This window comes from Chiloscyllium plagiosum, unplaced genomic scaffold (genome assembly GCF_037043375.1).
Source record: "Chiloscyllium plagiosum isolate Xiang-an unplaced genomic scaffold, Cpla_swu_hap1 HiC_scaffold_11, whole genome shotgun sequence".
NCBI lineage: Eukaryota > Metazoa > Chordata > Chondrichthyes > Orectolobiformes > Hemiscylliidae > Chiloscyllium > Chiloscyllium plagiosum.
In genome coordinates, this window is record NW_028270149.1 from 11,796,300 (window position 1) to 11,821,538 (window position 25,239).

The 25,239-nt window shown below is 40.4% G+C and overlaps 1 protein-coding gene across 4 annotated transcripts in view; it reads left to right on the forward strand.

Annotated features, from left to right (window-relative positions):
* The window catches only part of fmr1 (fragile X messenger ribonucleoprotein 1), a 69,759-nt gene extending 59,142 nt beyond the window's left edge, over positions 1-10,617 (forward strand). Inside the window, exons 12-16 of one of the 4 annotated variants that reach the window (XM_087991855.1) lie at positions 4,204-4,399; positions 5,305-5,505; positions 6,245-6,324; positions 7,987-8,016; positions 8,868-10,617. In XM_087991855.1, the coding sequence (XP_087847981.1) occupies positions 4,204-4,399; positions 5,305-5,505; positions 6,245-6,324; positions 7,987-8,016; positions 8,868-9,038 (678 nt within the window). In that variant the 3' untranslated portion in view covers positions 9,039-10,617. The remainder of the gene's footprint in view (positions 1-4,203; positions 4,400-5,304; positions 5,506-6,244; positions 6,325-7,986; positions 8,017-8,867) is intronic. The other 3 variants (XM_087991857.1, XM_087991856.1, XM_087991858.1) reach the window with 3 other exon arrangements.
* Positions 10,618-25,239: the final 14,622 nt, after the last annotated feature.

Genomic DNA, 25,239 nt, shown 5'->3' on the forward strand with positions numbered 1-25,239 from the left:
TATAGGCACTATAATCAGGTGCAAAATGCAGGGAACAGTGTGGCAAACATTGCCTATTACCCACCCCCTGCAAAGCTGTCTCATGTTCCAAGATCATTTCAAGATGTATGGTACAAAAACAACAATGGACCCACCTATATAAGAAATTTGGCTGCAAATGTCTAGTCCGAGTACGACACGGTGCCACCAAACTGAAGGCATTTATGGCAGAATGGCAACAATAGACACACACCATGATCTACATAAATGTGAACCAATAAAGGACCTTCACAGCAAGACCCAGAGTGGAGTAACTTCCAACTGGAGGCTGAATAGGCTTTCCAAGTTGTGAAAGTATCACGTCATGTGGGTGAAGTCATCCAACTAGAAGCTTTTGAAACAGTCAATGTCATTTGGCCAAATCAACCATGCAAACATACCCAGAATCAAGAATGACATGGAAGCTAGTGCAAGCTTCCTAGCAGTCTAAATTCTGAAGATCAGGTATCAAAATCGTTCGATCTCCATGGTGCAACTGACAAGTGCTAAATTAACTGACATCAGATCGGTGTAGTTTGATTGTACATACGGAGCACAGAATCATTTCATATATGTCTAGATGAGAAACATCTAAACCTATTCCTAAAGAGATGCTCACAACGATTTTGTTCCTAGAAAAGTTGAATCCCAAGTTCACAAGATCAAAATTCTCCCATTGAACACACCTAGATGGAATTTTTCTGGATCTTTTGGAGCAAGTTTACTTTCTGTGCCGGTGATTCTGAGTATTGACTGGCACCTTCATGAACTGAGAACTATAACATCCACCTCATTGTACACTTGTTCATCTAGTGCCAAGAAGTATACAACCCCTTAATGAGGAACCACTACTTAGCTGTTTTAGTCTGTCCATAACCTGTTTTTCTTTGTCTCTTTATTTGTGTCTGAGTGTAAGGGGGAGTTTATAACTAGATTAAGAGTTTTAATTTGTAGTGTTATATGCCAATGGTTTTTAAATGTTTATTTGTAGCTGGAGTCCAATTACTTGTAATAACTACTCATTCTTGTTAAGTACAAAATCTTGGTCCATGCTTTCTATCTACCGGAGTGTGAAAATCAGGTAGTTTGGGGAATATTGTGAACTTAGTTTAAAAAACTTTGATTTTTGTGACAACTCTGGGAACAGTAGGACTTCATTTCGAGCAAACCACCCAGTAAGTTACCAATTTCAGTATAACCAGTGTTCACAGTAAATCCTGTTTGTTAGTAACCTCTACCATCTCTACTCTATCATTGATTTGTCAGCTTCATTTTCCTTCGTAAAAACAAAATAAACTAAATATTCCTGGCTTTCCCTGCACCTCTAAGCAAATCTCTCACTCATTGTCCCTAATGGGATCCACTTTGCCTCTTGCTACCTGCTTAGAAGATTTTTGGGTTCATTGCTGTTGGAAGTGAAATATACTGATACTGAAAGTGCAGAAATGTTGTTTGCATTCTGCTAATTCTTTATTGAGTAAGGGTAACAAGGAATGTGGAACAATAGCCAGTAAATGGTGTTGGAGTATGGATAGGCAATGATCTAATTGAAAGACAGAAAAGGAATGAGTGGCTGAATGGCATATTAATGTTGGTTTATTTCTTGACTAATCACCTAAAACCTTCCTCAAGCCCTGATTAATTTGACACCTGGAATTGTGTCTCAAGAACAGTAATGTCTGTGTATCAAAAAATAATGTATTTATCTTATTACCGTATATATCCGAGTAATAGTCAATCTCATGTAAAAGGTGACCCTACTTTTTCACAGATAACAGATCAATGGTTGAGTATGTGTGCCGGCCGTTGTGTGCCGGCCGTTATGTTCCGCTCCAGCTTTCCAGTCTAACGGTTGTTCCGCTCCCTCCCAGTCTTGATATCCGCTCCAGGTTTTCAGAATTACTATAATTCGTTTTGGGTTTTATTTTTCATTTGTTTAGAGATCAATTGTGCTTCTGCTAATGATACAGTGTGAATTTTGACAGGCATGAATTTCAGCCCCTCAAAAATAGTGTCCATGCAATATTCAACCTCATAAATTTAACCTTAAAAAGTAGTCAAACAAATGTTGACTATTACTCAAGTATATACAGTAGTTTACCAGAGTTGACACATGTCTTGCATAGCAACAATACAACTGTTTTTGATCTACTTCATCCTTCACCTTCATAATTTGTCTTGGTTTTGTTTCAAAAACATAGATGAATGCTGGGATTTGAGCTTAATCGCTTTATCCACCACTGTCTTTCGACTTCCTTACTGATCGCAACGTTATACAATTGTTAGGTTTATTATATATCCCTTTTTTTGATCCTGGCCCATTTATACGCAAATGAAATGTCCTAGCTGTCTCTGAACTAGCTGTATTTGTCTTCCTTATTTACTCACCTTTAAGTTCTGAGTCACACAGCACAGAAACAAATGCTTCAGTTCAACTTGTCCATGCCAACCAAGTTTCCCAAATTAAACTAGACTCACTTGCCTGCATTTGGCCCATTTCCCTCTAAACCTTTCCTATTCATGTACCTATCCAAATGTCTTTTAAATGTTGTAACTGTACTGCATCTGCCACTTTGTCTGGCAGTTCATTCCACCTATGAGCCACCCTCTGTGTGAAAACATTGCTCCTTAGGTCCTTTTTAAATCTTTCTCCTCTTTACTTAAAAATATAACCCTGTGTTTGAACTCCCCCATCCTAGGGAAAACACATTTGCTATTCACCTCACCTGTACCCCTCATGATTTTATAAATCTCTATAAGGCCACCCCTCAACCTCCTATGCTGTACTGAAAAAGTCCCAGCCGGTACAGCCTTTCCTTATATCTTAAACCTTCCAGCCGTGGCAGCAACCTAGTAAATATTTTCTGAACCTGCTCCAATTTCATACAGGTACACAATCCTTTATCCGAAATCCTTGGGGCTAGTTGTTTTTCGTAATTTGGAATTTTTCAGATTTCGTAAATACTGACATTTTCATAGTGGAATTTTTAAAAAATGACCTAACAGCAGACCCACATGTGAATAGTGTGAATGCTGAGGCACAATTAACGCCTGCCAGTGCTGGGCCACACCACCACGTCACATTTGAGTGACGTGGTTCAAGGGGTGTGGAGTTGGGTCACCTGCTCACATGCCAAAATGGCACACTCCACTCCATGAAAAAAATTTTGGATTTTTGGATTTCAGAATTTCGGATAAAGGAGTGTGAACCTGTAATAACCCTCCTATTACATGGTGACCAGTTCTCCAAAAGTGGCCTTACCAGCATCCTGCACAACTTCAACATAATGTCCTAACTCCAGCACTCAATGGTCTGAACAATGATGCAACTTTCAAAGAACTATATATGTAAAACCCTCAGTGTCTCTGTTCAACAAGCTTATTTTTTTACAAAACCTGCCTTCAACACCAAAGACACAGTACCAGTTTTCCCCTGTCCAGGCTTAGCTTTCAAGCTTGAAGTTCTGATTGATGGATATAGCCTGTTTGCGACTTTTAAACTTAAGGATTGCCTTTATCCAGTGGTTATACTTTTCCTTTTGTTTGATTACTCCTTTGCTTAATCAATGTAGGGTCTGATAAAAATTTCTGAAATCTAAATGCAAAACTGTTGCATTTTGCTTTCCCACTTTATTTCTTCAAAAAGGTGATGGATTATTTTGGGATAGTTTCTGCTACCTAAATCCGTGCTAATTAGTTGCATTTCTTTCACATCCATCCAATAGCTACATTACTGCAACATGACAGAGCCAGTGCAAGACGTGATGGGCTCAACGGCCTCCATCTGTAACAGTTCTGTGAACTTAATGGGTATATTTTTCTTTGCTATCCCTCCCCCATTCTACCAATTCAGAATTATCAACTGCAGTAAATTTAAAGAATAAATATTCTTGCCAGCATTGGTCAAAATCCAGTGGATATACTTTTACCTTTTGTGTCCTTACTCTTATGCTTAATCAATGTAGGACCTGGTAAAGATTTCTGAAATCCAAATGCAAAACAGTTGCATTTTATTTGCCCACTTTATTTCTTCAAAGAGGTGGTGGATTATTTTAGGGTGGTTTCTGCTATCTAAATTCATGCTAATTTAGTTGCATTTCTTTAGCATCAGTAGGTTCTGGAAATCCTAATTTCTAATTACAGTTCACTTTGCCCATTCTGAAAGTACTTGTGCTTTCTGTGCAGGAGGTTGACCAGCTACGCATGGAGCGCTTACAAATCGACGAGCAACTTCGGCAGATGGGTGCAGGATTGAGGACCCCTGCAAACCGTCCCGACAAAGAAAGGGGCTACTCGACTGATGAAAGTACAAGTTACTTGCGAGGGGGCAGACCTTACAGTAGTCGAGGGCGTGGCAGACGGGGCCCAGGCTATGCATCAGGTTTAATATTCTTAATTCATAAGCATCCAGTTTGTGAGACAAGTCACTCTTTCAAACAGCAAAGTTGCTAGCGAATGACTAGTCTAAGGTTTTAAATTTTAATACATTACATGTGCAACAAATTGTTTTAGCTTATCTCTATAAGTTACCCAATGAAATTTTTTTTTAAAGTAGCAAATAAATTTGGATTCTGTACAGGAGACGTGTACATGAATTTTGTTTCACAGTGTCAAAAGTGATCAAATCTACTTGCCCTCATTGAATAAAGCCATTTGGCCCATCTTTGTTCATCCGTCCAGAAAGGTTAATCCTTGCTTAGTGCCAAGTTTCCCACCTCATTATTTGATGGGAACTGCTGTGTTTATGCGGGACATGAAATTGTTGGCTTATGGTTGCTGCCTGGATACCCCACCTCTGTGGAGAAAGTGAGGTCTGCAGATGCTGGAGATCAAAGTTGAAACTTTATTGCTGGAACAGCACAGCAGGTCAGGCAGCATCCAGGGAACAGGAGATTCGACGTCTGACCCCACCTCTGTGGCTGGAGAAACTGAGAAATGGGAGGAAAATAGTATGGTTGAAGGAACTATGACATTTGGATCTCAATATTTTGTAGCTATCACTGTTGTAGATAGCTTAAGAAAAAGTTGATCAAAGTAGAGACAGCTTCCAACAAAATCAATATAATTATGAACCTGGATTTTATATTGTTTTCTATAAAGTTTCAGCAATGCATTGAAAGATTGATTAATGATCCAAGTGAAAATAACTTAAGAAACGTAGGGCCGTATGGTTTTTACACAGTTGTTTGCATGATAAAGATTGGAGCGGCTTCTGCTGAGCAAAGGTTTTACAATCCCACAACTGAGTTTTGTTTTTCTTTCCTTTCTCTTCTCCTGGCTGCTAAGGTAATAACTCTGAGGCGTCCAATGCCTCTGAGACTGAGTCCGAGCACAGAGATGAGCTGAGTGATTGGTCACTGGCGCCAACAGATGAAGAAAGGGAACCATACTCACGCCGGGGTGACAGTCGCAGGAGAGGGAGTGCTGGCCGTGGCCGTGGTGGAGGTCGAGGCCGTGGGAGCAACAAAAATCCCTCAGCAACTTCAGGTAGTTAGCGAGTATGGTTATGTTAGCTGCATGCATTTCAACATTAAACTAAGATTGGCTCATCGCATTTTGCTAAATGCACCCAAGTGAAGTTGGGTGTCAAAAATATTAAATGCCACATGAAACTGACTTAAAAATGAGAGAATTTCTAAGGGTGACTCTGAATGCATATGCATGAGTATGTGCTACTTTTGTAGCAGTATTCTTTTTGTGTGCAAAGCTGGATAATTGACACAATCTATGACTGAACAGGTTACAACATATTTACGTTTAGTGATTAGATTAGACTCCCTACATGTGTGGAAACAGGCCCTTCGGCCCAACCAGTCCACACTGACCCTCCGAACAGTAACCCACCCAGACCCACTTCCCTCTGATTAATGCACCTAATACTATGGGCAATTTACAATTCACCTGACCTACACATCTTTGGGCTGTGGGAGGAAACTGGAGCACCCGGAGGAAACCCACGTGGACAGAGAATGTGCAAACTCCACACAGACAGTCACCTGAGGCTGGTATCGAACCTGGGATCCTTGTGCTGGGAGGCAGCAATGCTAACCGCTGAGCCACAATACTGCCCCAGGTTAGCTAAACAGTGATATGCCTTTGTGAATTCTAAATATTAAAGTTCATTCTGTGTGTATTGTTTTATACCACGAGATGATAACTGCTGGAATATTTAATTATGCTCTGCAGTCCTGATCTAAATTTTTTTTTAATCTGTTTGGCATTTTAGATGAATTCTTGAGGGCAGACATCCGTAAACGCAACTCATCAAGAGATTCAAAAACCAGGACGACAGATGGCTCATTGCAGGTAGCCTTTCGATTGTGGTTTTAGGTTGCACAGTTGAAATGGGGCTAGTCTGACGTGCAGTTTATGAAGGCTGTATTCTGTAATTTAAGAAGTCTGAAGCTAAGCCTGCCAAATTGCATTTGTGAAAATTGTTCCTCTTGACAAAACAAATGATCTGGAAAATAATAGTGGTCATTGTTTATTTTCTCAAATATGCAAGTATTAACTATAACAGGCCCAAAGTGAACATAAGCTGCTTTTTTTAGTGCAGGAAAGATAGATCTGTTTACCAAATAGTGTACAAGTAACCAAAACTTGAGAAAGAGGCAGGAAAGTTAGGTACTGAAGAAGTTTGGACTTGACATTTATAGAATTCCAGACAAAAACAAATAAGATGCAAAAAGCAAAGCGCTTAAGTTGAGTTTTTTTGAAAACTGTAAGACGCATTCAGACCATTGATTCTGCTCCAACATTTGCTGAGATTCATTCTCAGCTGATCTATTCATTCTCAACTTAACTGTCCTGTGATTTCCCATGATTCCTTTGCTATATAAAACTGTGTGTTTCGGCATTTAATGATCACAGGAACAGGAGTAAGCCATTCAACCCCTTGTGCTTGTTCCACCATTCAGTGAGATCATGGCTGATCTGTGGCCTAACTCCATATACCTTATTTGGCCTTTACTACACAGTACTTTTGCTAACAAAAATTTTCTATCTCAGATTTAAAATTAATGAATGGTTCTGTTCGTGGAAGAGAGTTCCAAACACCTACCACCCTTTCTGTGTGGATGTGCTTCTTAAAGTCTCTCCTAAATGGTCTGACCCTCAGGATCCAGCCTCAACAACCCTTTGCAGTAAAGAATTCTACAGATTCGTTACATTGATTGGAAGAAATATCTCCTAACCTCTGAGATTACCTGGCAACCTTGAAACTAAATTGTACTGTCTCTCATAGACTGTCCCCCAAGGGGAACCAACCTTTTCATGTCCAGTGTGAAGCCTTCACATGCTCTGCTAATCTGGCATTAATTTGTCTGCTGGTCCTAACTACATTTCTGTCTTTTGTGATGTGGTAATTTTACAGTGATGTTCACTTTTCTAGTTTTGCGTCAGATGCATACTGTATTGTAACGTCATCCATTACTTTGAACCCTTCCAGCCTTTTTATAAACATTTTCTCTTGTGATTTTGTACAAAATTTGAATTTGCATTATTGCAAGTAAAAAATTGACAGATTATTTTATGTATTTCTTTACTTGTATGACCTGCATTAAGTTTTTGCTGTCTGTTCGATCAAAACATCAGTGGCATATTATAATGCTGTCTCCTCGTGACCCAGCCACCTTTTAGCACAAGCTGGAAGTCCTTTGTACCCAGTAACTGATGTTTTATTCTTGGTGTGTACATTTACTGAAATACTTGTATTCAATGTAATTATTTTGTGTCTTCGGCATTTGATTTGTTTTCACACGGGTTCTTTCACTTATTTCTGATTATGGAAGCTTGGGTTTATGAAATTTCAGAAATATTTTACAAGAAAACTAATCTGTTTGTCCAAATTTCCACATTCTTAGCATGCTGCTCATAGGATTTCATTGAAAGCACACTTGTTTGATGTTTCTTCTTCCTGACATCTTTTAAATATTCATTTATTTATCTCTTTTTGCTGGCACTATCAAGATTGGGAAGCCTGTATATGGGGAATCACAGGTATGAATGAACTGACGTTACATTATGGTGCAGCACAGCAAAACGGGTTTGAGGCAGATAGCTTAATTTATATAGCACCATTTTAATATAATCCAGTAAACAATGGTTTACAGAAAAATGGATGATACACAATATGACAACAGTTGGGAGGATCAGTTCTAATCATGGATTCAAAGCAACTGATTAATGTGAACAAACAGCTAGTAAGGCAAAGGAACGTGCTAAACGTTCATCCACTGACAGATTAGCAGAGAGTGTGCAGGCAGGGTAATGAGCATGCACATGTAGATTAATTGCAATATCCAGTGGACATGGAGTGAGACATGGACTGGCAGCAGTCAGAGGTAGATTTGGACAAGTCCATAGAGAGATTGGGATTTGTAAATAAGGTCAAGGTGAGTACTAAAAAAGAGCTTCAAAACGAAGATGTTGGGAGGATGGTCAGTGAGTGTTTATATTGGAGGCTTACAACAAAAACCTCTGGAAAAGCTGAAGGCACTATCCCAGTGAAACATACTTGATCAACAAAGCAATCAGTAGCTAATAGAATTAAAACTATCTCCTCCTCAATAGAAAGCACGATGATATATAACATTTATCAGCATTTGCTCCACTAGTTGTAGGCTTGATCTGTTTATCTGTATCAACCCATGAATTATGAGACTATTAAGAATATATGGAAAATCTGGTCAATTTGTGCTCCAAATGAACTCTAAAGTTAGAACTGTATTAAACTTCTCAATTATCTTGGTAAACTTTTTCTAAGCTCCAGTATTATGCCTTGTCTCCAACATATACTAAATGTTATGGGCTCAGCATTTCATTTCTGAACACTTTCTAATTTGTTCCAGATCAGAATTGACAGCAATAATGAAAGGAGTGTCGTGTCAAAAGCTTCCCACAGCCCAAATGTTTTCGGCGAGAGCACTCGACAGCGTGCGGGCAAGGAACGTGCTCAGAAGAAAGAGAAGCCAGAAAGTCCCACAGACAACCAGCAAGTGCTGGTCAATGGAGTATCTTAAATCTCATTCCTGTAGAGTGACGTTCTCTCTAAATTTCCTTTCATTAACCATACAAACCGGATGCTTACATGTCATTTAGAGAAACCTATTAGGCCAAAGACATGAAACTCATTTGTGCACAATTGATGCACATGGTCCACATTGTCTTTTGGTGGACAGGTGGAACATTTGTGATGTAACCATTTTCATTTCACTTAGCGAAACTCCTTTTTAAAGAAAAGATTTACAACAGAGTATATTGTTTGATCTGTGCCTTCAATATAACTTGCCAGAAGGGGGTAACCTTACTATAGTTGCAGAAATCAGGGAAGCTAAATGAGCAGAAGACAGTTACATTGTATTATACATGTATGTAGATAAAAAGTGTGGTTAAATATTGGGGAACCTTTACAGAAGAATGCATGCTTTTCATGATTTCATGATTTTCCTTATATATGCATCTAGCTGAACAGTAAAGGATCAGAAATCCTTGCACTGAAGTTTGTATGGCATTGATCAGACTGTGGGAGGGCACTTTTTTCTTTACAACTCTGCATTTGATGTACAAGAGTAAATGTAAAGAATTAAATAGTGTACTGTTTGAAAGGCATAAAATGCCTGAAGATTGTTGCCAAACTGATGATTTGTAGTTATTTATTTTTGGGAATGTACAGTATTTGGGGAGGAAAAAGCTTTGTTTATGTACCTGTCCATTATGGGCTATTGTGTTAACTTAGTGTAGATGATTAACAAAGGTAGATTGACCTTACAGTATATGAATCTGCAACAGGGGCAATATTTTTCTCTGTACATAGTAGTGAAAAAAAATAATTTGGTTTTATGTTGATATTGTTTGGTTGAAGTGCAATATATTTTGTATGCAAGCAGTTTCAATTAATAAAGTTTGATCTTCCTCTGCTGACTGTAGGATAAAATTTACTTCCTGCTAATTTACCACAGTACAATTTGAGTTGTAGTGGTTATTAAAGAAAATGACAGAACATGATGTTGCAGCATATAAAATACGAGATTTGCATTGTTTTTTATTCCATTTTCATTGTCATGTGTTATTTGCTTGTACAAGTCATTATAATTTTTGGAACTACATTGCCCCAAAGTTTGGTGACAGTTGTGATAGCAAAATCATCTGTGATCACCATCATTATTCCTGTGAAACAGATGCAACTTCTAGCGTCTGCACATGCATAATTAAATGCCAAAATCCCAAAATTACTATGAGTGATTCTGTGCCGTTCTGCAAAGGGTGTAATGTTGAAGTATCCCCGCCAACTACGATTCATTGGAAATCACTGAAGTGACAAAAACCTGTCCTTTTACGCTATTTTGCTGTAAAACCCCTTGATAAATGAACATAGAATGAGAATCCTGCAGAATGAGGTACAATTGGGTTTTAAATGGCACACTTAATTATAATGGCACACTCATAATTATTGCTGAAACCCTGATAGTGCAAACTTATATTTGTGGAATGTTAAATTTCGTACTCTTTAAAAAGTTGTTTACGATTCTATAGCTTCTAATTTAATTCCATATGTATTGTTTTCTGTCAAGTTCAATTAAAAGTGAAGGATAATCAGTGCATTTTACTTCCTGGTTTGCTGTCTGTGAGAATACCTCAATGTGATTCACTACTTACCCTGCTCAATGCCACCACTATTACTGGATGCCTAGACACAAACTAATATTGGAAAAGAGAAAATTCCATGCTGTTCACTATCAATTTGCTGAAAATGATGCAAATTATGATTGATATATAATTTAGTCAAAATCTTACAATGAAAAGGAGAAACCCCATGGTATTGCAAATTGCTGTTAAGTATCTGAAGCTGCAATTAACCTTGTACTACTAATAATTGCTGTATCTGTAAGTTGCTGGTCACAAACTGCAAGTAACTCTCAGCATTAGCACAATTTTAATGGTACAGTGATTGATCCAGAGAGTAAGTAATTATATGTTAAGTCTAATTCATTCTACAGGATGTAAATAGTTTTTGTTTTTAAAAATCCTATTCACTTTTCTTCTCGCTTTATTCTTTTATTTCTCCCCTCTGTTTCTCTGGACATAACTTCAACGCCCTCAATTCTTGCTCTTTGTTTTTCATTCACTAGTTTTATCTCACTGGTTCAGGAAATTGCACTCTTGATCCCGTCATTCACCAAGGTCAGAGAGGCCCAGCAAATAAAAACAAAAGTTCTCGAGATCTGAAACAAAATCAAGTGCTGAAGAAACTCAGTCGACCTGGTAATATCTGTGGAGTGAGAAACGGTGATTGAGTCTGATCTGAGTCTTCTTTAGAACCCACAGCGCCTTCACAGTGCCATTATAAACTCTTAATTCCAACATATTCCAAAATATGAGCCTGTGCTAACACATTTAGATGCCCCAAACAGGTCAGAGTGTGACTTTGTGAGCAATTGAAACTGCAAGGTAAAACACTGCACCAGCAGAATTAAATCCAATTGGGAGTGAAATGATTTGATGTTGGATGCACTGACAATCTTGTCAGGTGTTGCTGTGGTGCAGTAGTCCCTTTCAATTTATAATGGGATGTGGAGGTCACTGGCAAGGTAAGTTTCCCATTCCTAATTACCATTGAACTCAGTGGCTTGCCAAGCCATTGCAGAGGGCAGTTAAGGGTCATCCACCTTTGTGGTGAGACCGGAAGATCAGACTGGTTAAGGACAGCATATATACCTCCCTGGAGGGAATTAGTGAATCAGATAAATTTTTCGGACAATTAAAGAAGATAATACGGTCATCATTAACTGAGACAAATTTTCAGTTCTAGATTTATTAATTGATTTTTAATGCCATCAAATGATGTGGGATTTGAACACATAAACCAAGCGCATCAGCCTGGACCTCAGGATTATAAATCCAATGACGTTACCAGTAATCTATACTCAGGCAAAAAAATCCAAAATGCTCTGTCGGGCTGATGTAAGAGCTTCTAATAAATACGAGCATTGGATTTAGCTTCCCATTTATTGTTCCCACTATTATAAATTAAAACTAAAGGAAAAATCTCATAATGTGTTGGCAGGAAAACAAAAGAAAGGGATGCATTCTTTTCATTTTCATAGCAATGTATATGGGGTAATGGAGAGTATTTTTAATCAGGTCATGAACAAATCAAAGAGAGCAAATGTCATTTTCTATCTAGTATGTGCCCTGTCCAAGCGTAAGTATTTGGGTGTTTACTCAAAGATAATGTGCACTCTGAATTGCAAGTGTGGAATTGATATGCAGAATCCGCCTACATAACTGCAAATCAATTATTGGATACATGGATAATTAGCCAGTTTCATACAGAACTGACTCAAAGGTAGAAGACGGAGGGTGGTGGTGGAGGGTTGCTTTTCAGACTAGAGGCCTGTGACCAGTGGTGTGCCACAAGGATTGATGCTGGTCAATACTTTTCATCATTTATATAAATGATTTGGATGTGAACATTGAAGGTATAGTTAGTAAGTTTGCAGATGACACCAAAATTGGTGGTGTGAGCAGTGAAGGAGGTTACCTCAGAGTTCAACGGGATCTTGATCAGATGGGCCAGTGGGTTGAGGAATGGCAGATGTAGTTTAATTGTAGATAAATGTGAGATGCTGCATTTTGGAAAAGCAAATCAGAGCAGGACTTATACGAAATGTTAAGGTCCTAGGTTAAGTTGCTGAATAAAGAGACCTTGGAGTGCAGGTTCATAGTTCCTTGAAAGTAGAGTTGCACGTAAGTAGGATAGTGAAGAAAGTGTTTGCTATGCTTTTCTTTATTGGTCAGAGCATTGAGTATAGGAGATGGGAAGTCATGTTGCACATGTACAGGATATTGGTTAGGCCACTTTTGGAATATTACATGCAATTCCAGTCTCTTTCCTATCGGAAGGATGTTGTGAAACTTGAAAGGGTTCAGAAAAGATCTACAAGGGTGATGCTAGGATTGGAGGATTTGAGCTGTAGGGTGAAGCTGAATCGACTGGGGATGTTTTCCCTGGAGTGTCTGAGACTGAGGGGTGACCTTATGAAGGTTTATAAAATCATAAGAGGTGTGAATAGGATGAATAGATAGTCTTTTTTCCTGTAGTGAGGGAGTCCAGAACCAGAGGGCCTAGGTTTAGGGTGAGAGGGGAAAGATATCAAAGAGACCTGTGGGGCAACATTTTCACACAGGTGGACGATGTGTGGGGAAGTGGTGGAGGCTAATACAATTGCAACATTTAAAAGGCACCTGGATGGGTATATGAATAGGAAGGGTTTGGAGGGATATGGGCCGGGTGCTGGCAGGTGGGACGAGATTGGGTTGGGATATCTGGTCGGCATGGACGAGTTGCACCGAAGGGTCTGTTTCTATGCTGTACATCCCTATGACTATATATTAAAACAATTATAATGTCTTTTGAGAAGGTTGATCAAAGCAGAGCTCACTTTTCTTGAAATGGTTTTTTTGCAAAGCTGAATCCAAAAGGGATGTCTTGAAAATACCTCATTTATCCCTTGGTAAATATTTCTTTGTCATTTATATCATGGGATGTGGATGTCACTGGCAAAGAATTTAAGTGGGAATAGTGATTTTATTAGCTTTCAGCAAATAATTTAAGTGGAGTAGTGATTTTAATAATTTTCAGCATTTAAAACTTCTCCATTTTTAAAAAAAAATGTTGGGTGTCCTTGTATGCAAATTATAGGAACAGAGTTCAAACACAGATACAACAAGCAATAGAAGATTTGTTACGGAATATTAGGAGATCATATTTTGTGTAGTGTGTATGGTTTTTTTTGTTGCCTTTTGTAAGGGGTGATGTCCTTTCTTTGCAAGCAGTACAACAAAGGTTCATTAAAATGATTTCTATGATGAGAAGTTGTAAGGAGAGATTGAGTAGAGTCAGTATGTATTCCATAGGGTTTAAAAGAATGAAATGAAATCTCATTAATAGAATCCTGACCGTGTGGAAACAAGCCCTTCAGTCCACAACAACCCTCCAAAGAGTAACCCATCCAGATCCATTCCCCATATTTACTCCTGACTAATGCACCTAACCTACACATCCCTGACACTATGGGCAATTTAACATGGCCAATTCACTTAACCTGCACATCTTTGGACTGTGGAAGGAAACTAGAACACCCTGATACAAGGAGAATGTGCAAGCTCCATGCAAGTAGTTGTCCTAAGCTGGAATCAAACCTGGATTCCTGGTGCTGTGAGGCAGTAGTGTTAATCACCGTGCCACCATGATGCCTATGAAATTCTAAGGATTTTTGGTAAGTGAGATGATAAGAGGCCATTCCATAGGCCAGAGAGGCTAGAACTAGGAGTCTTAGTCTCAGGCTAAGAGGTTAGGCTTTCAGGACTGAGTATCTTCAGGACTGACTCTTTGGAATTCTCTGTCCCAGATGGCTATGGATCTTCATCATCCTTGCATATCATCAATAAGTGCAGATTCTTTGAGATAAATGAGTTCAAAAGAGAAGTGGAAATGAGGTAGACGTTTGAATTTGATTGTGGCCTGTTGAGTTGTATGGCATTCTCCTGTTCTTATTGTTGTCTTCACACATTTCTTTATCACTTCTGAAATCACCCATCAAAATCAATTACAGATAAAATGCAATACTTCCAATCCAAATTTTCCAGCCACTCGCTTCCAATAAACAGAGAGAGCTACAGAAAAATCAGTTTGTTCTTAACATTTGACTTTATTCAATATCTTGGAGTGCAGGTTCATAGCTCCTTGAAAGTGGAGTCGCAGGTAGAGAGTATAGTGAAGAAGGCGTTTGGTATGCTTTCCTTTATTGGTCAGAGTATTGAGTACAGAAGTTGGGAGGTCATGTTGCAGCTGTACAAGACATTGGTTAGGCCACTGTTGGAATATTGGGTGCAACTCTGGTCTCCTTCCTATCGGAAAGATGTTGTGAAACTTGAAAGGGTTCAGAAAAGATTTACAAGGATGTTGCCAGGGTTGGAGGATTTGAGCTATTGGGAGAGACTGAACAGGCTGGGGCTGTTTTCCCTGGAGCATCGGAGGCTGAGGGGTGACCTTATAGAGGTTTACCAAATTATGAGGAGCATGGATAGGATAAATAGACAAAGTCTTTTCCCTGGGGTTAGGGAGTCCAGAACTAGAGGGCATAGGTTTAGGGTGAGAGGGGAAAGATATAAAAGAGACCTAAAGGGCAACCTTTTCACACAGACAGTGGTACGTGTATGGAATCAGCTGCCAGAGGAAGTGGTGGAGGCTATTACAATTGGGACGAGATTGGGTTGGGATATCTGGTCGGCATTGACGGGTTGGACCGAAGGGTCTGTTTCCATGCTGTATATCTCTATGACTCTATGCCTGTTTTGCTACCATAAGTAAACATTGACTAAATGCAGCATTGTATGATTAGCTCTGCTGTGTTTTGATGAATTCCTTGATGACAATTCGATCCCAGATCCAGTCAATGGTCATAAAATGAAAGTTCTCAAAATACTCTTGAGAAATTGGTTTGATTAGATTTTCTTTAAGATGTAATTGTCATAACTCTCCCACAGAATGGTTAATTGTACAATCTAATTTAAAATTTGTGAGGAAATCGACATTTGAAATTAATTAACTATCCATTGGTTACTCATCTCATGATCTGTTTAATATTCATTGCAGGGTACTCTTTTTTTTCAGTGACTTAGTGTAAATTCTTCACAGGATGACAGGCCTAATTTATGGCAGAATGTAACTCACCACAGTATTGATTTTGAAGATAGGATGAACAGAAGTAATTATATCAAATTTCATTGAAAATTGAATCAAGCATAATGCAGGAGAAACTCAATAGATCTAGTAGCATCTGTGAAGAGAGAAAACGAAGCTGAGTCTATCCGTCAATCTCTCACAGTTGACAACATCTGCAGTATTTTGCTTTCATTTACTGAACATCACAGGTTTATATGACATTAAAATAGCTGAACAGTTTACAATTCACCTCCTGTCAGTACAGTCGCTAGAAGGTAAGAGTAACATGAAAGATTATGAGAAACATGAAAGATTATGTGCAACATTATTGCATCAGTACAGCAAATAACCTGCATTGAGATATAACCTCGAAGATAAAATACCTCAAAGGAGTATCATTTTTCTATACAGTCACATGTATGAGGTACTGATGGCTGGGCCAGCACTTAATTCCCATTTCTAATTACCTCCGAGAAGGTGATGGTGGTTAACTATCTTCTCCAACCTCCAATCCTACAAACATAAGAACACCCATAATGTAGTTCAGAAGCGAGTTCTAGGATTTTGACCCAATGGCAGTGAAGGAATGGTCATTTATTTTTAGGAATGGGTTGCAAAGATACTTAGATAAGTACATGACTAGGAAAGGTTTGGAGGGATATGGGCCAGGAGCAGGCAGGTGGTACAGGTTTGGAGGGAAGGGCTGGTTGGACCGAAGGGTCTGCTTCTGTGCTGTATGACCATATTAAAGGCCTCCAGGGCATGATTCAGAAGCAGAGAAAACATCCTGGGAAATGTGAGTTCTTGGATTGTTGAGTTGCTGCTGTTAGGGTCTGCAATTCAACACCAGTCATTTTGAAAAGCCAAAGTTTCCGAATTAACATAGGGAAGGTGAGAATTTATAAGTGTGTGAAGAGAAGCTGATTTATTGGTAACGCTGATGAATTTCTACTTTCTATTCATGGTGCGTTTATATAAACAACACCGAGGTAAGATTGAAGAAAATTAAAAGCAAGCTTGAGGTACAGCAGAACTTCTGGGACAAGCAGAATGCCCAAAAACACAATGTAGGGAATTTGAGGACTTTTTAATTGATGTAGGTGAGCCCATGTGCAGGATGTGGTACAGGCTGCATAGACTTGACCTCTGGGCTTTACAGCTTGAGCAAAACAGCTGGAGGTGCGTCTGTGAGAGCTGCAAAGATAGCCCATTCTGAGACATGGTCATACCACACGTTATGGGCAATGGATGAGGAATGGGTGAGCCCCTAGGCAGTTCAAGAGAAAACAGGCAGGTGGTGGAGGAGAGCCGGAGACTCATCAGTTTTCCATTCTGGAAAATGGCAAGGGGATTTCTTGGAAGGAGTGTATCAACAGCCAGACCTTTGGTGGCCCAGGAGGAAGAGTGGAAGGAGAGTACTAATAGATGGCTCTCCGAAGGAGCCTAAAGAAACTGTCAGACTCAGCCTAAAATGCTCAATTTCTTTAAGTCCATTTCAACTCAAATAGAACGAAACAGTGAAGGAAGAAGCCTCAGTGCAGGCTCCTGCTTTACCTTTCACATCAATAACAAAGACAGTGTCAGCTTCAACCAGGACTACACCTGTGACTGGCCATCAGTGATTGCTCTGGCTATTGAAGTAGATGGCAGCAGCAGCAGCAACTCGGTGGCGACCCTGGTGAATTTATTCTTGCCTGCTTCCCGTTTGGAGGGAATGGTCCTTCCTTCCGTCACTTTCGGTGATTGTGAAGTCACTCAGTGACCTGAGTCGAGCCAAAACTGGGACTGACCTCCACAACCATTCAGACCTTGGGAGTTTCACAGGAACCAGGCGTGAGACACTCACAGAGCGACTCTCATCCTGGAAATCCAACAGCATTGTCATGAAGGGGAGTTAATTTCCTGTGAAGTTGTCCAGGAGCACCACATGTCAGGTATGCATGTTTGTTGGATCAATGAGAGAGCCTGATAACCGAGTGTTAAGTGAGACTCTACGGCAAACGGGAATTACATTTTGTACCGTGAATATATTTAACAAATGAACGGCGGTTTCCATTTCTAGGAACAGTCGGTAATTGTGTGAAGTTAGTTAATGATGCTACTGAGCCAGACAATGTGTGAGGTCTTAGCTAATAAAAGCAACCCCAGAGTTAGTGATTAGTACTGATGTAAACTTACCCACTACGGTAAATATCACACACAGCAAAAAAGAACACACTTTAAAAAGATTCCCTTTAACACTGCTTTGAAAAGTTGCTATTGTGGGACATTGCCCTGATGTCTTTGCCAATATAACCATTGCACTGTCTAAACAAACTAGAGGATGAATTTTCAGTGCTGTGCACAGGGCAGGTCGTAGTGTTGTACAGCACCCAAACAGACCCTTCGCTGCAACTCACCCATGCCAACCAGATATTCTAAGTTAATCTAGTCCCATTTGGCCTATATCCCTCCTAAACCCTTCCTATTCATATACCCATCCGATGCCTTTTAGATGTCTTGAAACGGTTAAAGGTGGATAAACCCCCAGGACCTAATCAGGTGTACCCAACTCTGTGGGAAGCTAGAGAAGTGATTGCTGGGCCTCTTGCTGAGATATTTGTATCATCCATTGTCACAGGTAAGGTGCCGGAAGACTGGAGGTTGGCAAACGTGATGCCACTGTTTAAGAAGGGCTATAAAGACAAGCCAGGGAACTATAGACCGGTGAGCCTGACCTCAGTGGTGGGCAAGCTGTTGGAGGGAATCCTGAGGGACAGGATGTACGTGTATTTGGAAAGGCAAGGACTGATTAGGGATAGTCAACATGGCTTTGTGCATGGGAAATCATGTCTCACAAACTTGATTCAGTTTTTTGAAGAAGTAACAAAGAAGATTGATGAGGGCAGAGAAGTAGATGTGATCTATACAGACTTCAGTAAGGTGTTCGACAAGGTTCCCCACGGAGATTGATTAGCAAGGTTAGATCTCACGGAATACAGGGAGAACCAGCCATTTGGATGCAGAACTGGCTCAAAGGTAGAAGACAGAGGGTGGTGATGGAGGGCATAGGTGTAGGGTGAGAGGGGAAAGATATAAAAGAGACCTAAGGAGCAACGTTTTCACACAGAGGGTGGTACATGTATGGAATGAGCTGCTAGAGGATGTGGTGGACGCTGGTACAATTGCAACATTTAAGAGGCATTTGGATGGGTATTTGAATAGACAATAGACGATAGACAATAGGTGCAGGAGTAGGCCATTCTACCCTTCGAGCCTGCACCACCGTTCAATATGATCATGGCTGATCTTCCTTAATCAGTATCCTGTTTCTGCCTTATCTCCATAACCCTTGATTCCACAATCCTTGAGAGCTCTATCCAACTCTTTCTTAAATGAATCCAGAGACTGGGCCTCCACTGCCCACTGGGGCAGAGCATTCCACACAGCCACCACTCTCTGGGTGAAGAAGTTTCTCCTCATCTCTGTCCTAAATGGTCTACCCTGTATTTTTAAGTTGTGTCCTCTGGCTCAGCACTCACCCATCAGCGAAAACATGTTTCCTGCCTCCAGAGTGTCCAATCCTTTAATAATCTTTTATGTCTCAATCAGATCCCCCCTCAGTCTTCTAAACTGAAGAGAATACAAGTCCAATCGCTCCAGTCTTTCATTGTAAGGTAATCCCGCCATTTCAGGAATTGACCTCGTGAACCTACGCTGCACTCCCTCAATAGCCAGAATGTCTTTCCTCAAATTTGGAGACCAGAACTGCACACAGTACTCCAGGTGTGGTCTCACCAGGGTCCTGTACAGCTGAAGAAGAACCTCTTTGCTTCTATCCCTCTTGTTATGAAGGCCAGCATGCTATTAGCCTTCTTCACTACCTGCTGTACCTGCATGCTTACCTTCATTGACTGGTGTACAATAGGAAGGCTTTGGAGGGATATGGGCCGGGTGCTGGCAGGTGGGACTAGATTGGGTTTGGATATCTGGTCGGCATGGACAGGTTGGACCGAAGGGTCTGTTTCCATGCTGTACATCTCTATGACTCTATGAGTCTAAAGGCTGTAACTGTATGCGCCTCTACCACTTCCTCTGGCAGCTTATTCCATACAAGCACCATCCTCTGTATGATAAAGTTATCCCTTAGCTTCCTTTTAAATCTTTCCGAACCCTCACCTTAAACATATGTCCTCTAGTTTTGGACTCCCTTAGCTTGGGGAAATGACCTTGGCTATTTACTCTATCCATGTTCCTCATGATTTTATCATCTTCTATAAGGTCACCCCTCAGCTACCGACGCTCCAGCCCCAGCGTATTCAGCCTCTCCCTGAAGCTCAAACCCTCCAAACCTGGCAACATCCTTGTAAATCTTTTCTGAATCCTTTCCAGTTTCACAACATCTTTCCAAAGCAGCAAGACCAGAACTGAACACAGTATTCCAAATGTGTTCTAACCAATGTCCTGGACAGCCACAACATGACCTCTGAACTCCTATCCTCAATGCTTTGACCAATAGAGGCAAGCGTCTCATACACCTTCTCCATCAGAGATGCCTTTATTTTTGGATTAGACATTAACCTATGGCCCCATTTGTTCTTTTATGCAAATGTAGAAGATCCTAAGACAATATTGGAAGAAGGGCGACATTCTTATCTGACCAATACTTATCCTTTATCTAACATTAAAATAGGTTGGTCATCATCATATTGCTCTTTACGGTAGCTCCAGATCTGCAAGTTAGTTGCTCGTGACTGCACTTCAAGAGTACTTCACTGGCTGTGAAACATTTTGTAGCATCTTATAGTTAGATATTGTTACAGAAATAATGCAAGGTCTTCCTATAATGTGAGATTTCAAAATACGGATAACCTGAAGTTAATGAGGCACTATTATTTAGTCCCACCGGTATCAAGTCATTACAAACAGGAAGCGATGTTAAGGATAAGTAAAGAACTATTCCATATGTGGATTACATTTGTCCATCTGCTGTCGCTTCCCATCAGTCCTCCTTCCACACAAGACACTTTTATTTATGGAGAGAGGCCATATGACTGTTCCAGCTGCCCTCCTTCACCATTGCCACCTAGTTCCTTAGCTCAGTGCCTTCCATCACTGACACTGCAGGAGGTGATGTGACATTTGGTTTTTTGTTTCAATATATATTCTGGAAAAATCTGAGCATGTGTCAAATCCAAGTTCTTTTTGTCACTGGTGTCAAACAAGTTCAACAATAGCTTTAGTGCCCATTCCTATTCATTGTACCATTTGGCAACAGCACAACCCTGTGAAAATGGAGGGGTTTCGACTTTCCACTCAAGTTCAGAAGAATTCCTGAAATCTCTGGTTTCCTAATTTGTGCATTGAGAAGACTGATTCCAATGTCACGTTACAATTTTATTGTTTAATTTAGTGAAGATTATTCACTAAGTATTTCATTTTTTAAAGTATAGTCTAATTTTCCTAATCAACCTGTTCAGAGATGTTATTATACACCTCTGGAGCAGGTGGGATATGAACCCAGGCCGGGTAAAAACAATGACTGCAAATAGTGGAAACCAGATTCTGGATTAGAGTGGTGCTGGAAAAGCACAGCAGTTCAGGCAGCATCCAAGGAGCAGGAAAATCAACGTTTCGGGCAAAAGCCCTTGGTCAGGAATATGAACCCAGGCCTCCTGAACCAGGGGTAGAGACAGTACTTCTTCACTACATGGTGTCTTGTTATTATTCTCAGTTAAGAGTAATTAATTTGACCAGTTACTGTCAGATGTATCTGCTAGCAAGTGTTCTTTTACATCTACCTGAGACAGCAGAGATCTGCTCAATTTAATGTCTTAGATAAGGGATGGCATCTCCAACAGTGCTGTACTCCCTCCAACACATTTTCACGTCACCTAGTTTTAAAAGCTCTGGGTTTTGGGTTAGGGCTGGAACTGAAACTTTAGTGCTCCCAAATGTTCTCTTGATTCTAAGAAAATGGAACCATGGTCTGTCCACTATCTCTTAAAGCACAAGTTAGGAGTGTGTTGGAATCCTCCCCACTTGACTGGATGAGTGCAACGTGTTTTGAAATCTCACATTACAGGAAGATCTTGCGTTATTTCTATAACAATATCTAACTGTAAGATGCTGCAAAACGTTTCACAGCCAGTGAAGTACTCTTGAAATGAAGACACGAGCAACTAACTTGCAGATCTGGAGCTACTGTAAAGAGCACTATGATGAAGACTCTGAGATCATATCATCAAACCTATATTACAGCCTGGCAACAGTATATATTTTGTTGCTTAATGCAAACAATGTTTGAGATCATAGGTTTTACTAAAATAATCAACACACAAGGTTTCATAGTTTTGAAACACTAACATAACTTTATAACATAAATTTTGAAAAGTAACTCATAACTACATAACTTCAATGTCAGGAATTAATATGAGATAAATGTGGAGTAACAAGTTATGGTCAAATGTCCCACAGAGCACATCAAACATCAAACGCAGTTGAGACAGATCCCACGGAATTCTCAAAATTTCTTCAGATATTTGATCACCAAATCTCACTGACTTTTGTCTCCTTTCCAAGGGATTCCAATGCATTACTTTCAAAGATTTCTATTTGGATCGCCCTCTAAAAGTCTCTCTGATTTCAACTGCCCCAAAGACTGCTCACATCTTTGTAGTACAATCTCTTCTCACAAGACAGAAAAGGCGAGAATTCCCAAAATAGTTTCTACTTCAGCACTGTCTCAGCTCCAATCTGCCAATGACTCCTCACAACAAGCACACTCCAAAATAACATAAACTAGAAAACCCCCTTAAACTCCATCCTCTCCTGATGAAGGCCTTTGCGCAAAACGTCGATTTTCCTACTCCTCGGATGCTGCCTGACCTGCTGTGATTTTCCAGCACCACGCTAATCTAAACTCTGGTTTCCAGCACCTGCAGTCCTCACTTTTGCCTCCATGACAATGTAGCCTGTTCCTGGCTAATATGTCTTACAGTCTTTAAAAGTTCATTGAATACTTACAATTAATTTAAATTTAACTGTTTTCCCTGGACCGTTGCAGGCTGAGGGGTGACCTTACAGAGGGCATGGATAGGATAAATAGGCAAAGTCCTTTTCCTGGGGTTGGAGAGTCCAGAACTAGAGGGCATAGGTTTAGGATGAAAGGGGAAGGACATAAAAGAGACCTAAGGGGCAACTTTTTCATGCAGAGGGTAGTACGTGTATGGAATTAGCTGCCAGAGGATGTGGTGGAGGCTGGTATAATTGCAACATTTAAGAGGCGTTTGGATGTGTATATGAATAGGAAGGGTTTGGAGGGTTATGGGCCAGGCGCTGGCAGGTGGGACTAGATTGGGTTGCGATATCTGGTCGGCATGGACAGGTTGGACCGAAGGGTCTGTTTCCATGCTGTACATCTGTATGACTCTATGACTCTATAACTCCCAAAACAATACCTCTGAAATTGTAATTGCTGCAAACTTTGCAAAGACCCCACATCTCTAGTTAAGTAAGTTGACTATTTTTACAACAACATTACTTTTATTCTGATTCCAAGAAACAAACACGGACAACATCTGAACCATTTGCTTTCAGTGTTCTGCCAGTCTCTAAAGTCCAACGTTTTGATTCCCTTACCCTCCCAGCTGTTAACCCTCATAAAGAAACATGACCACAATCTTTGAAGTGCATCTCAACTTTAAGGTGCTAGAATTATATGCATTCCATCTTCTATTGTTAATTTTGCATTCCTGAAATTAAACATTCTGTCCTAAAACACATGAATATGAGATGTTCATGACAAAGGACAGACCAGACAGCAAGCTCTACAATCTGCACAAAGAAGTCAAAATTACAGCAAATCTTGGTCAGAGAATATTTCCATGTTGATGTTCCTGCGCTAGACACTCTTCAGAAATGTGGCTACAAAGACAACTTGATTGTCTCTCTCATTTCTGTAACAAGGTCTCCTCTCATATAAACATCAAGAACACTATTATAGATAGGGTCATGAAACAACAGCCTAAGTGAAAATGGTTTAACAGCTTCTGCTACCTTGGGCCCAGGGTGACAGACAATGTGTATTTGATATGGAGCCTGACAGACAGAGAAGGAAAGCAGCAACCATCTTTTTGCCAACTCACAAATGTGCACAGAAGATGATCAAACTGACTCTTCGCACCATTGTACTGGTTTCCAATGTCTTATAGTGTGATGGTGAAACACTAACTACTTCCTACAAATGAAGGATGTCAGCAATTTTCATCGACATTTGATAAATGTTCTTGGCATCTCAAGGAAGGACAAAAATATGAATGTGACAATCCTACCAAAAGTAAATCCCTCAGTATGTTCTGAAACACAGGCAACTTCACAGTCTGAGGCACATTCATAAGATAGAGGGTAGATGTGTTCCCTAGGATAATCTGTGCACTGAGGTATCTGATGCCAGGTAATTGGCAGGATGCTCAAAGGAGAAAGTGAGGTCTGCAGACGCTGGAGATCAAAGCTGAAACTTTATTGCTGGAACAGCACAGCAGGTCAGGTCAGGCAGGTCTGCTTCAAGGATGCGTATAAACCAAATATGAAGGTCGCAAGCATACATGCACATTTCTTGGTGATATTGCCAATAATAGAGGGAAATCACCTGCCAATTGGTGGCTAAGGCAGTTTAGGAACAGACACTAACACTGAAACAACCATCCACAACAACATTTGATAACCACCTCATACACAGCTCTAGTGGCCAATCCTGCCTCTTGCAGATTGACCCCTTAGCCAGAAGCAAGAGTGTATCATATGTAAAGGTAGCTGCAAGACCAAAGCGCTGCCCTGTCATCAGACTGAGATGACTAGTGGTGGCTTAACCTGAGGGTCTCCATACCCAATGCAAGGGGACAGGTTGAGAAGGAGGGTCCTTCAAGGTAACTTCAGCTGGTGAGGGAATTGAACCCACGATGCTAGCATCACTCTGCATTGCAAACCCAGCCATCTCGCCACCCTGAGATAAATCCACCCCTACCCCATTGCCAATTGATTTGTCACATGTGCATCGCCATCCATAAACAAAAGAATGCTGACAATCTTTTCAAATTGGCAACCTCTGCCCTCCAGAAGGCCAAGGCCAGAGATACAGGGCAGAACCACCATATGCAAGCTTTCATCCAAGTCACAGATTAGCTGGGCTTGCAACTGTATCCTGATGAAGAGCTTACACCCAAAACATCAACTCCTGCTCCTCAGATACTGCTTGACTTTCTGCGCTTTTCCAGCGCCACACTTTTCAACTCTGACACTCCAGCATCTACAATCCTCTCTTTCTCCTTGCATCTAGATCACCATTCCTTCACTGTCACTCAAACAAAGGCATGGAATTCTGTCCCAAACTGCACAGTGGATGTATCGACCCTGCATAGACAGCAGTACTTCACTGTCACTACCTTCTCAGGGGCACTTAGGGAGGGGCTATCAATACTGACCTAGCGAGCGATGCCCAGACACCATAACTCATT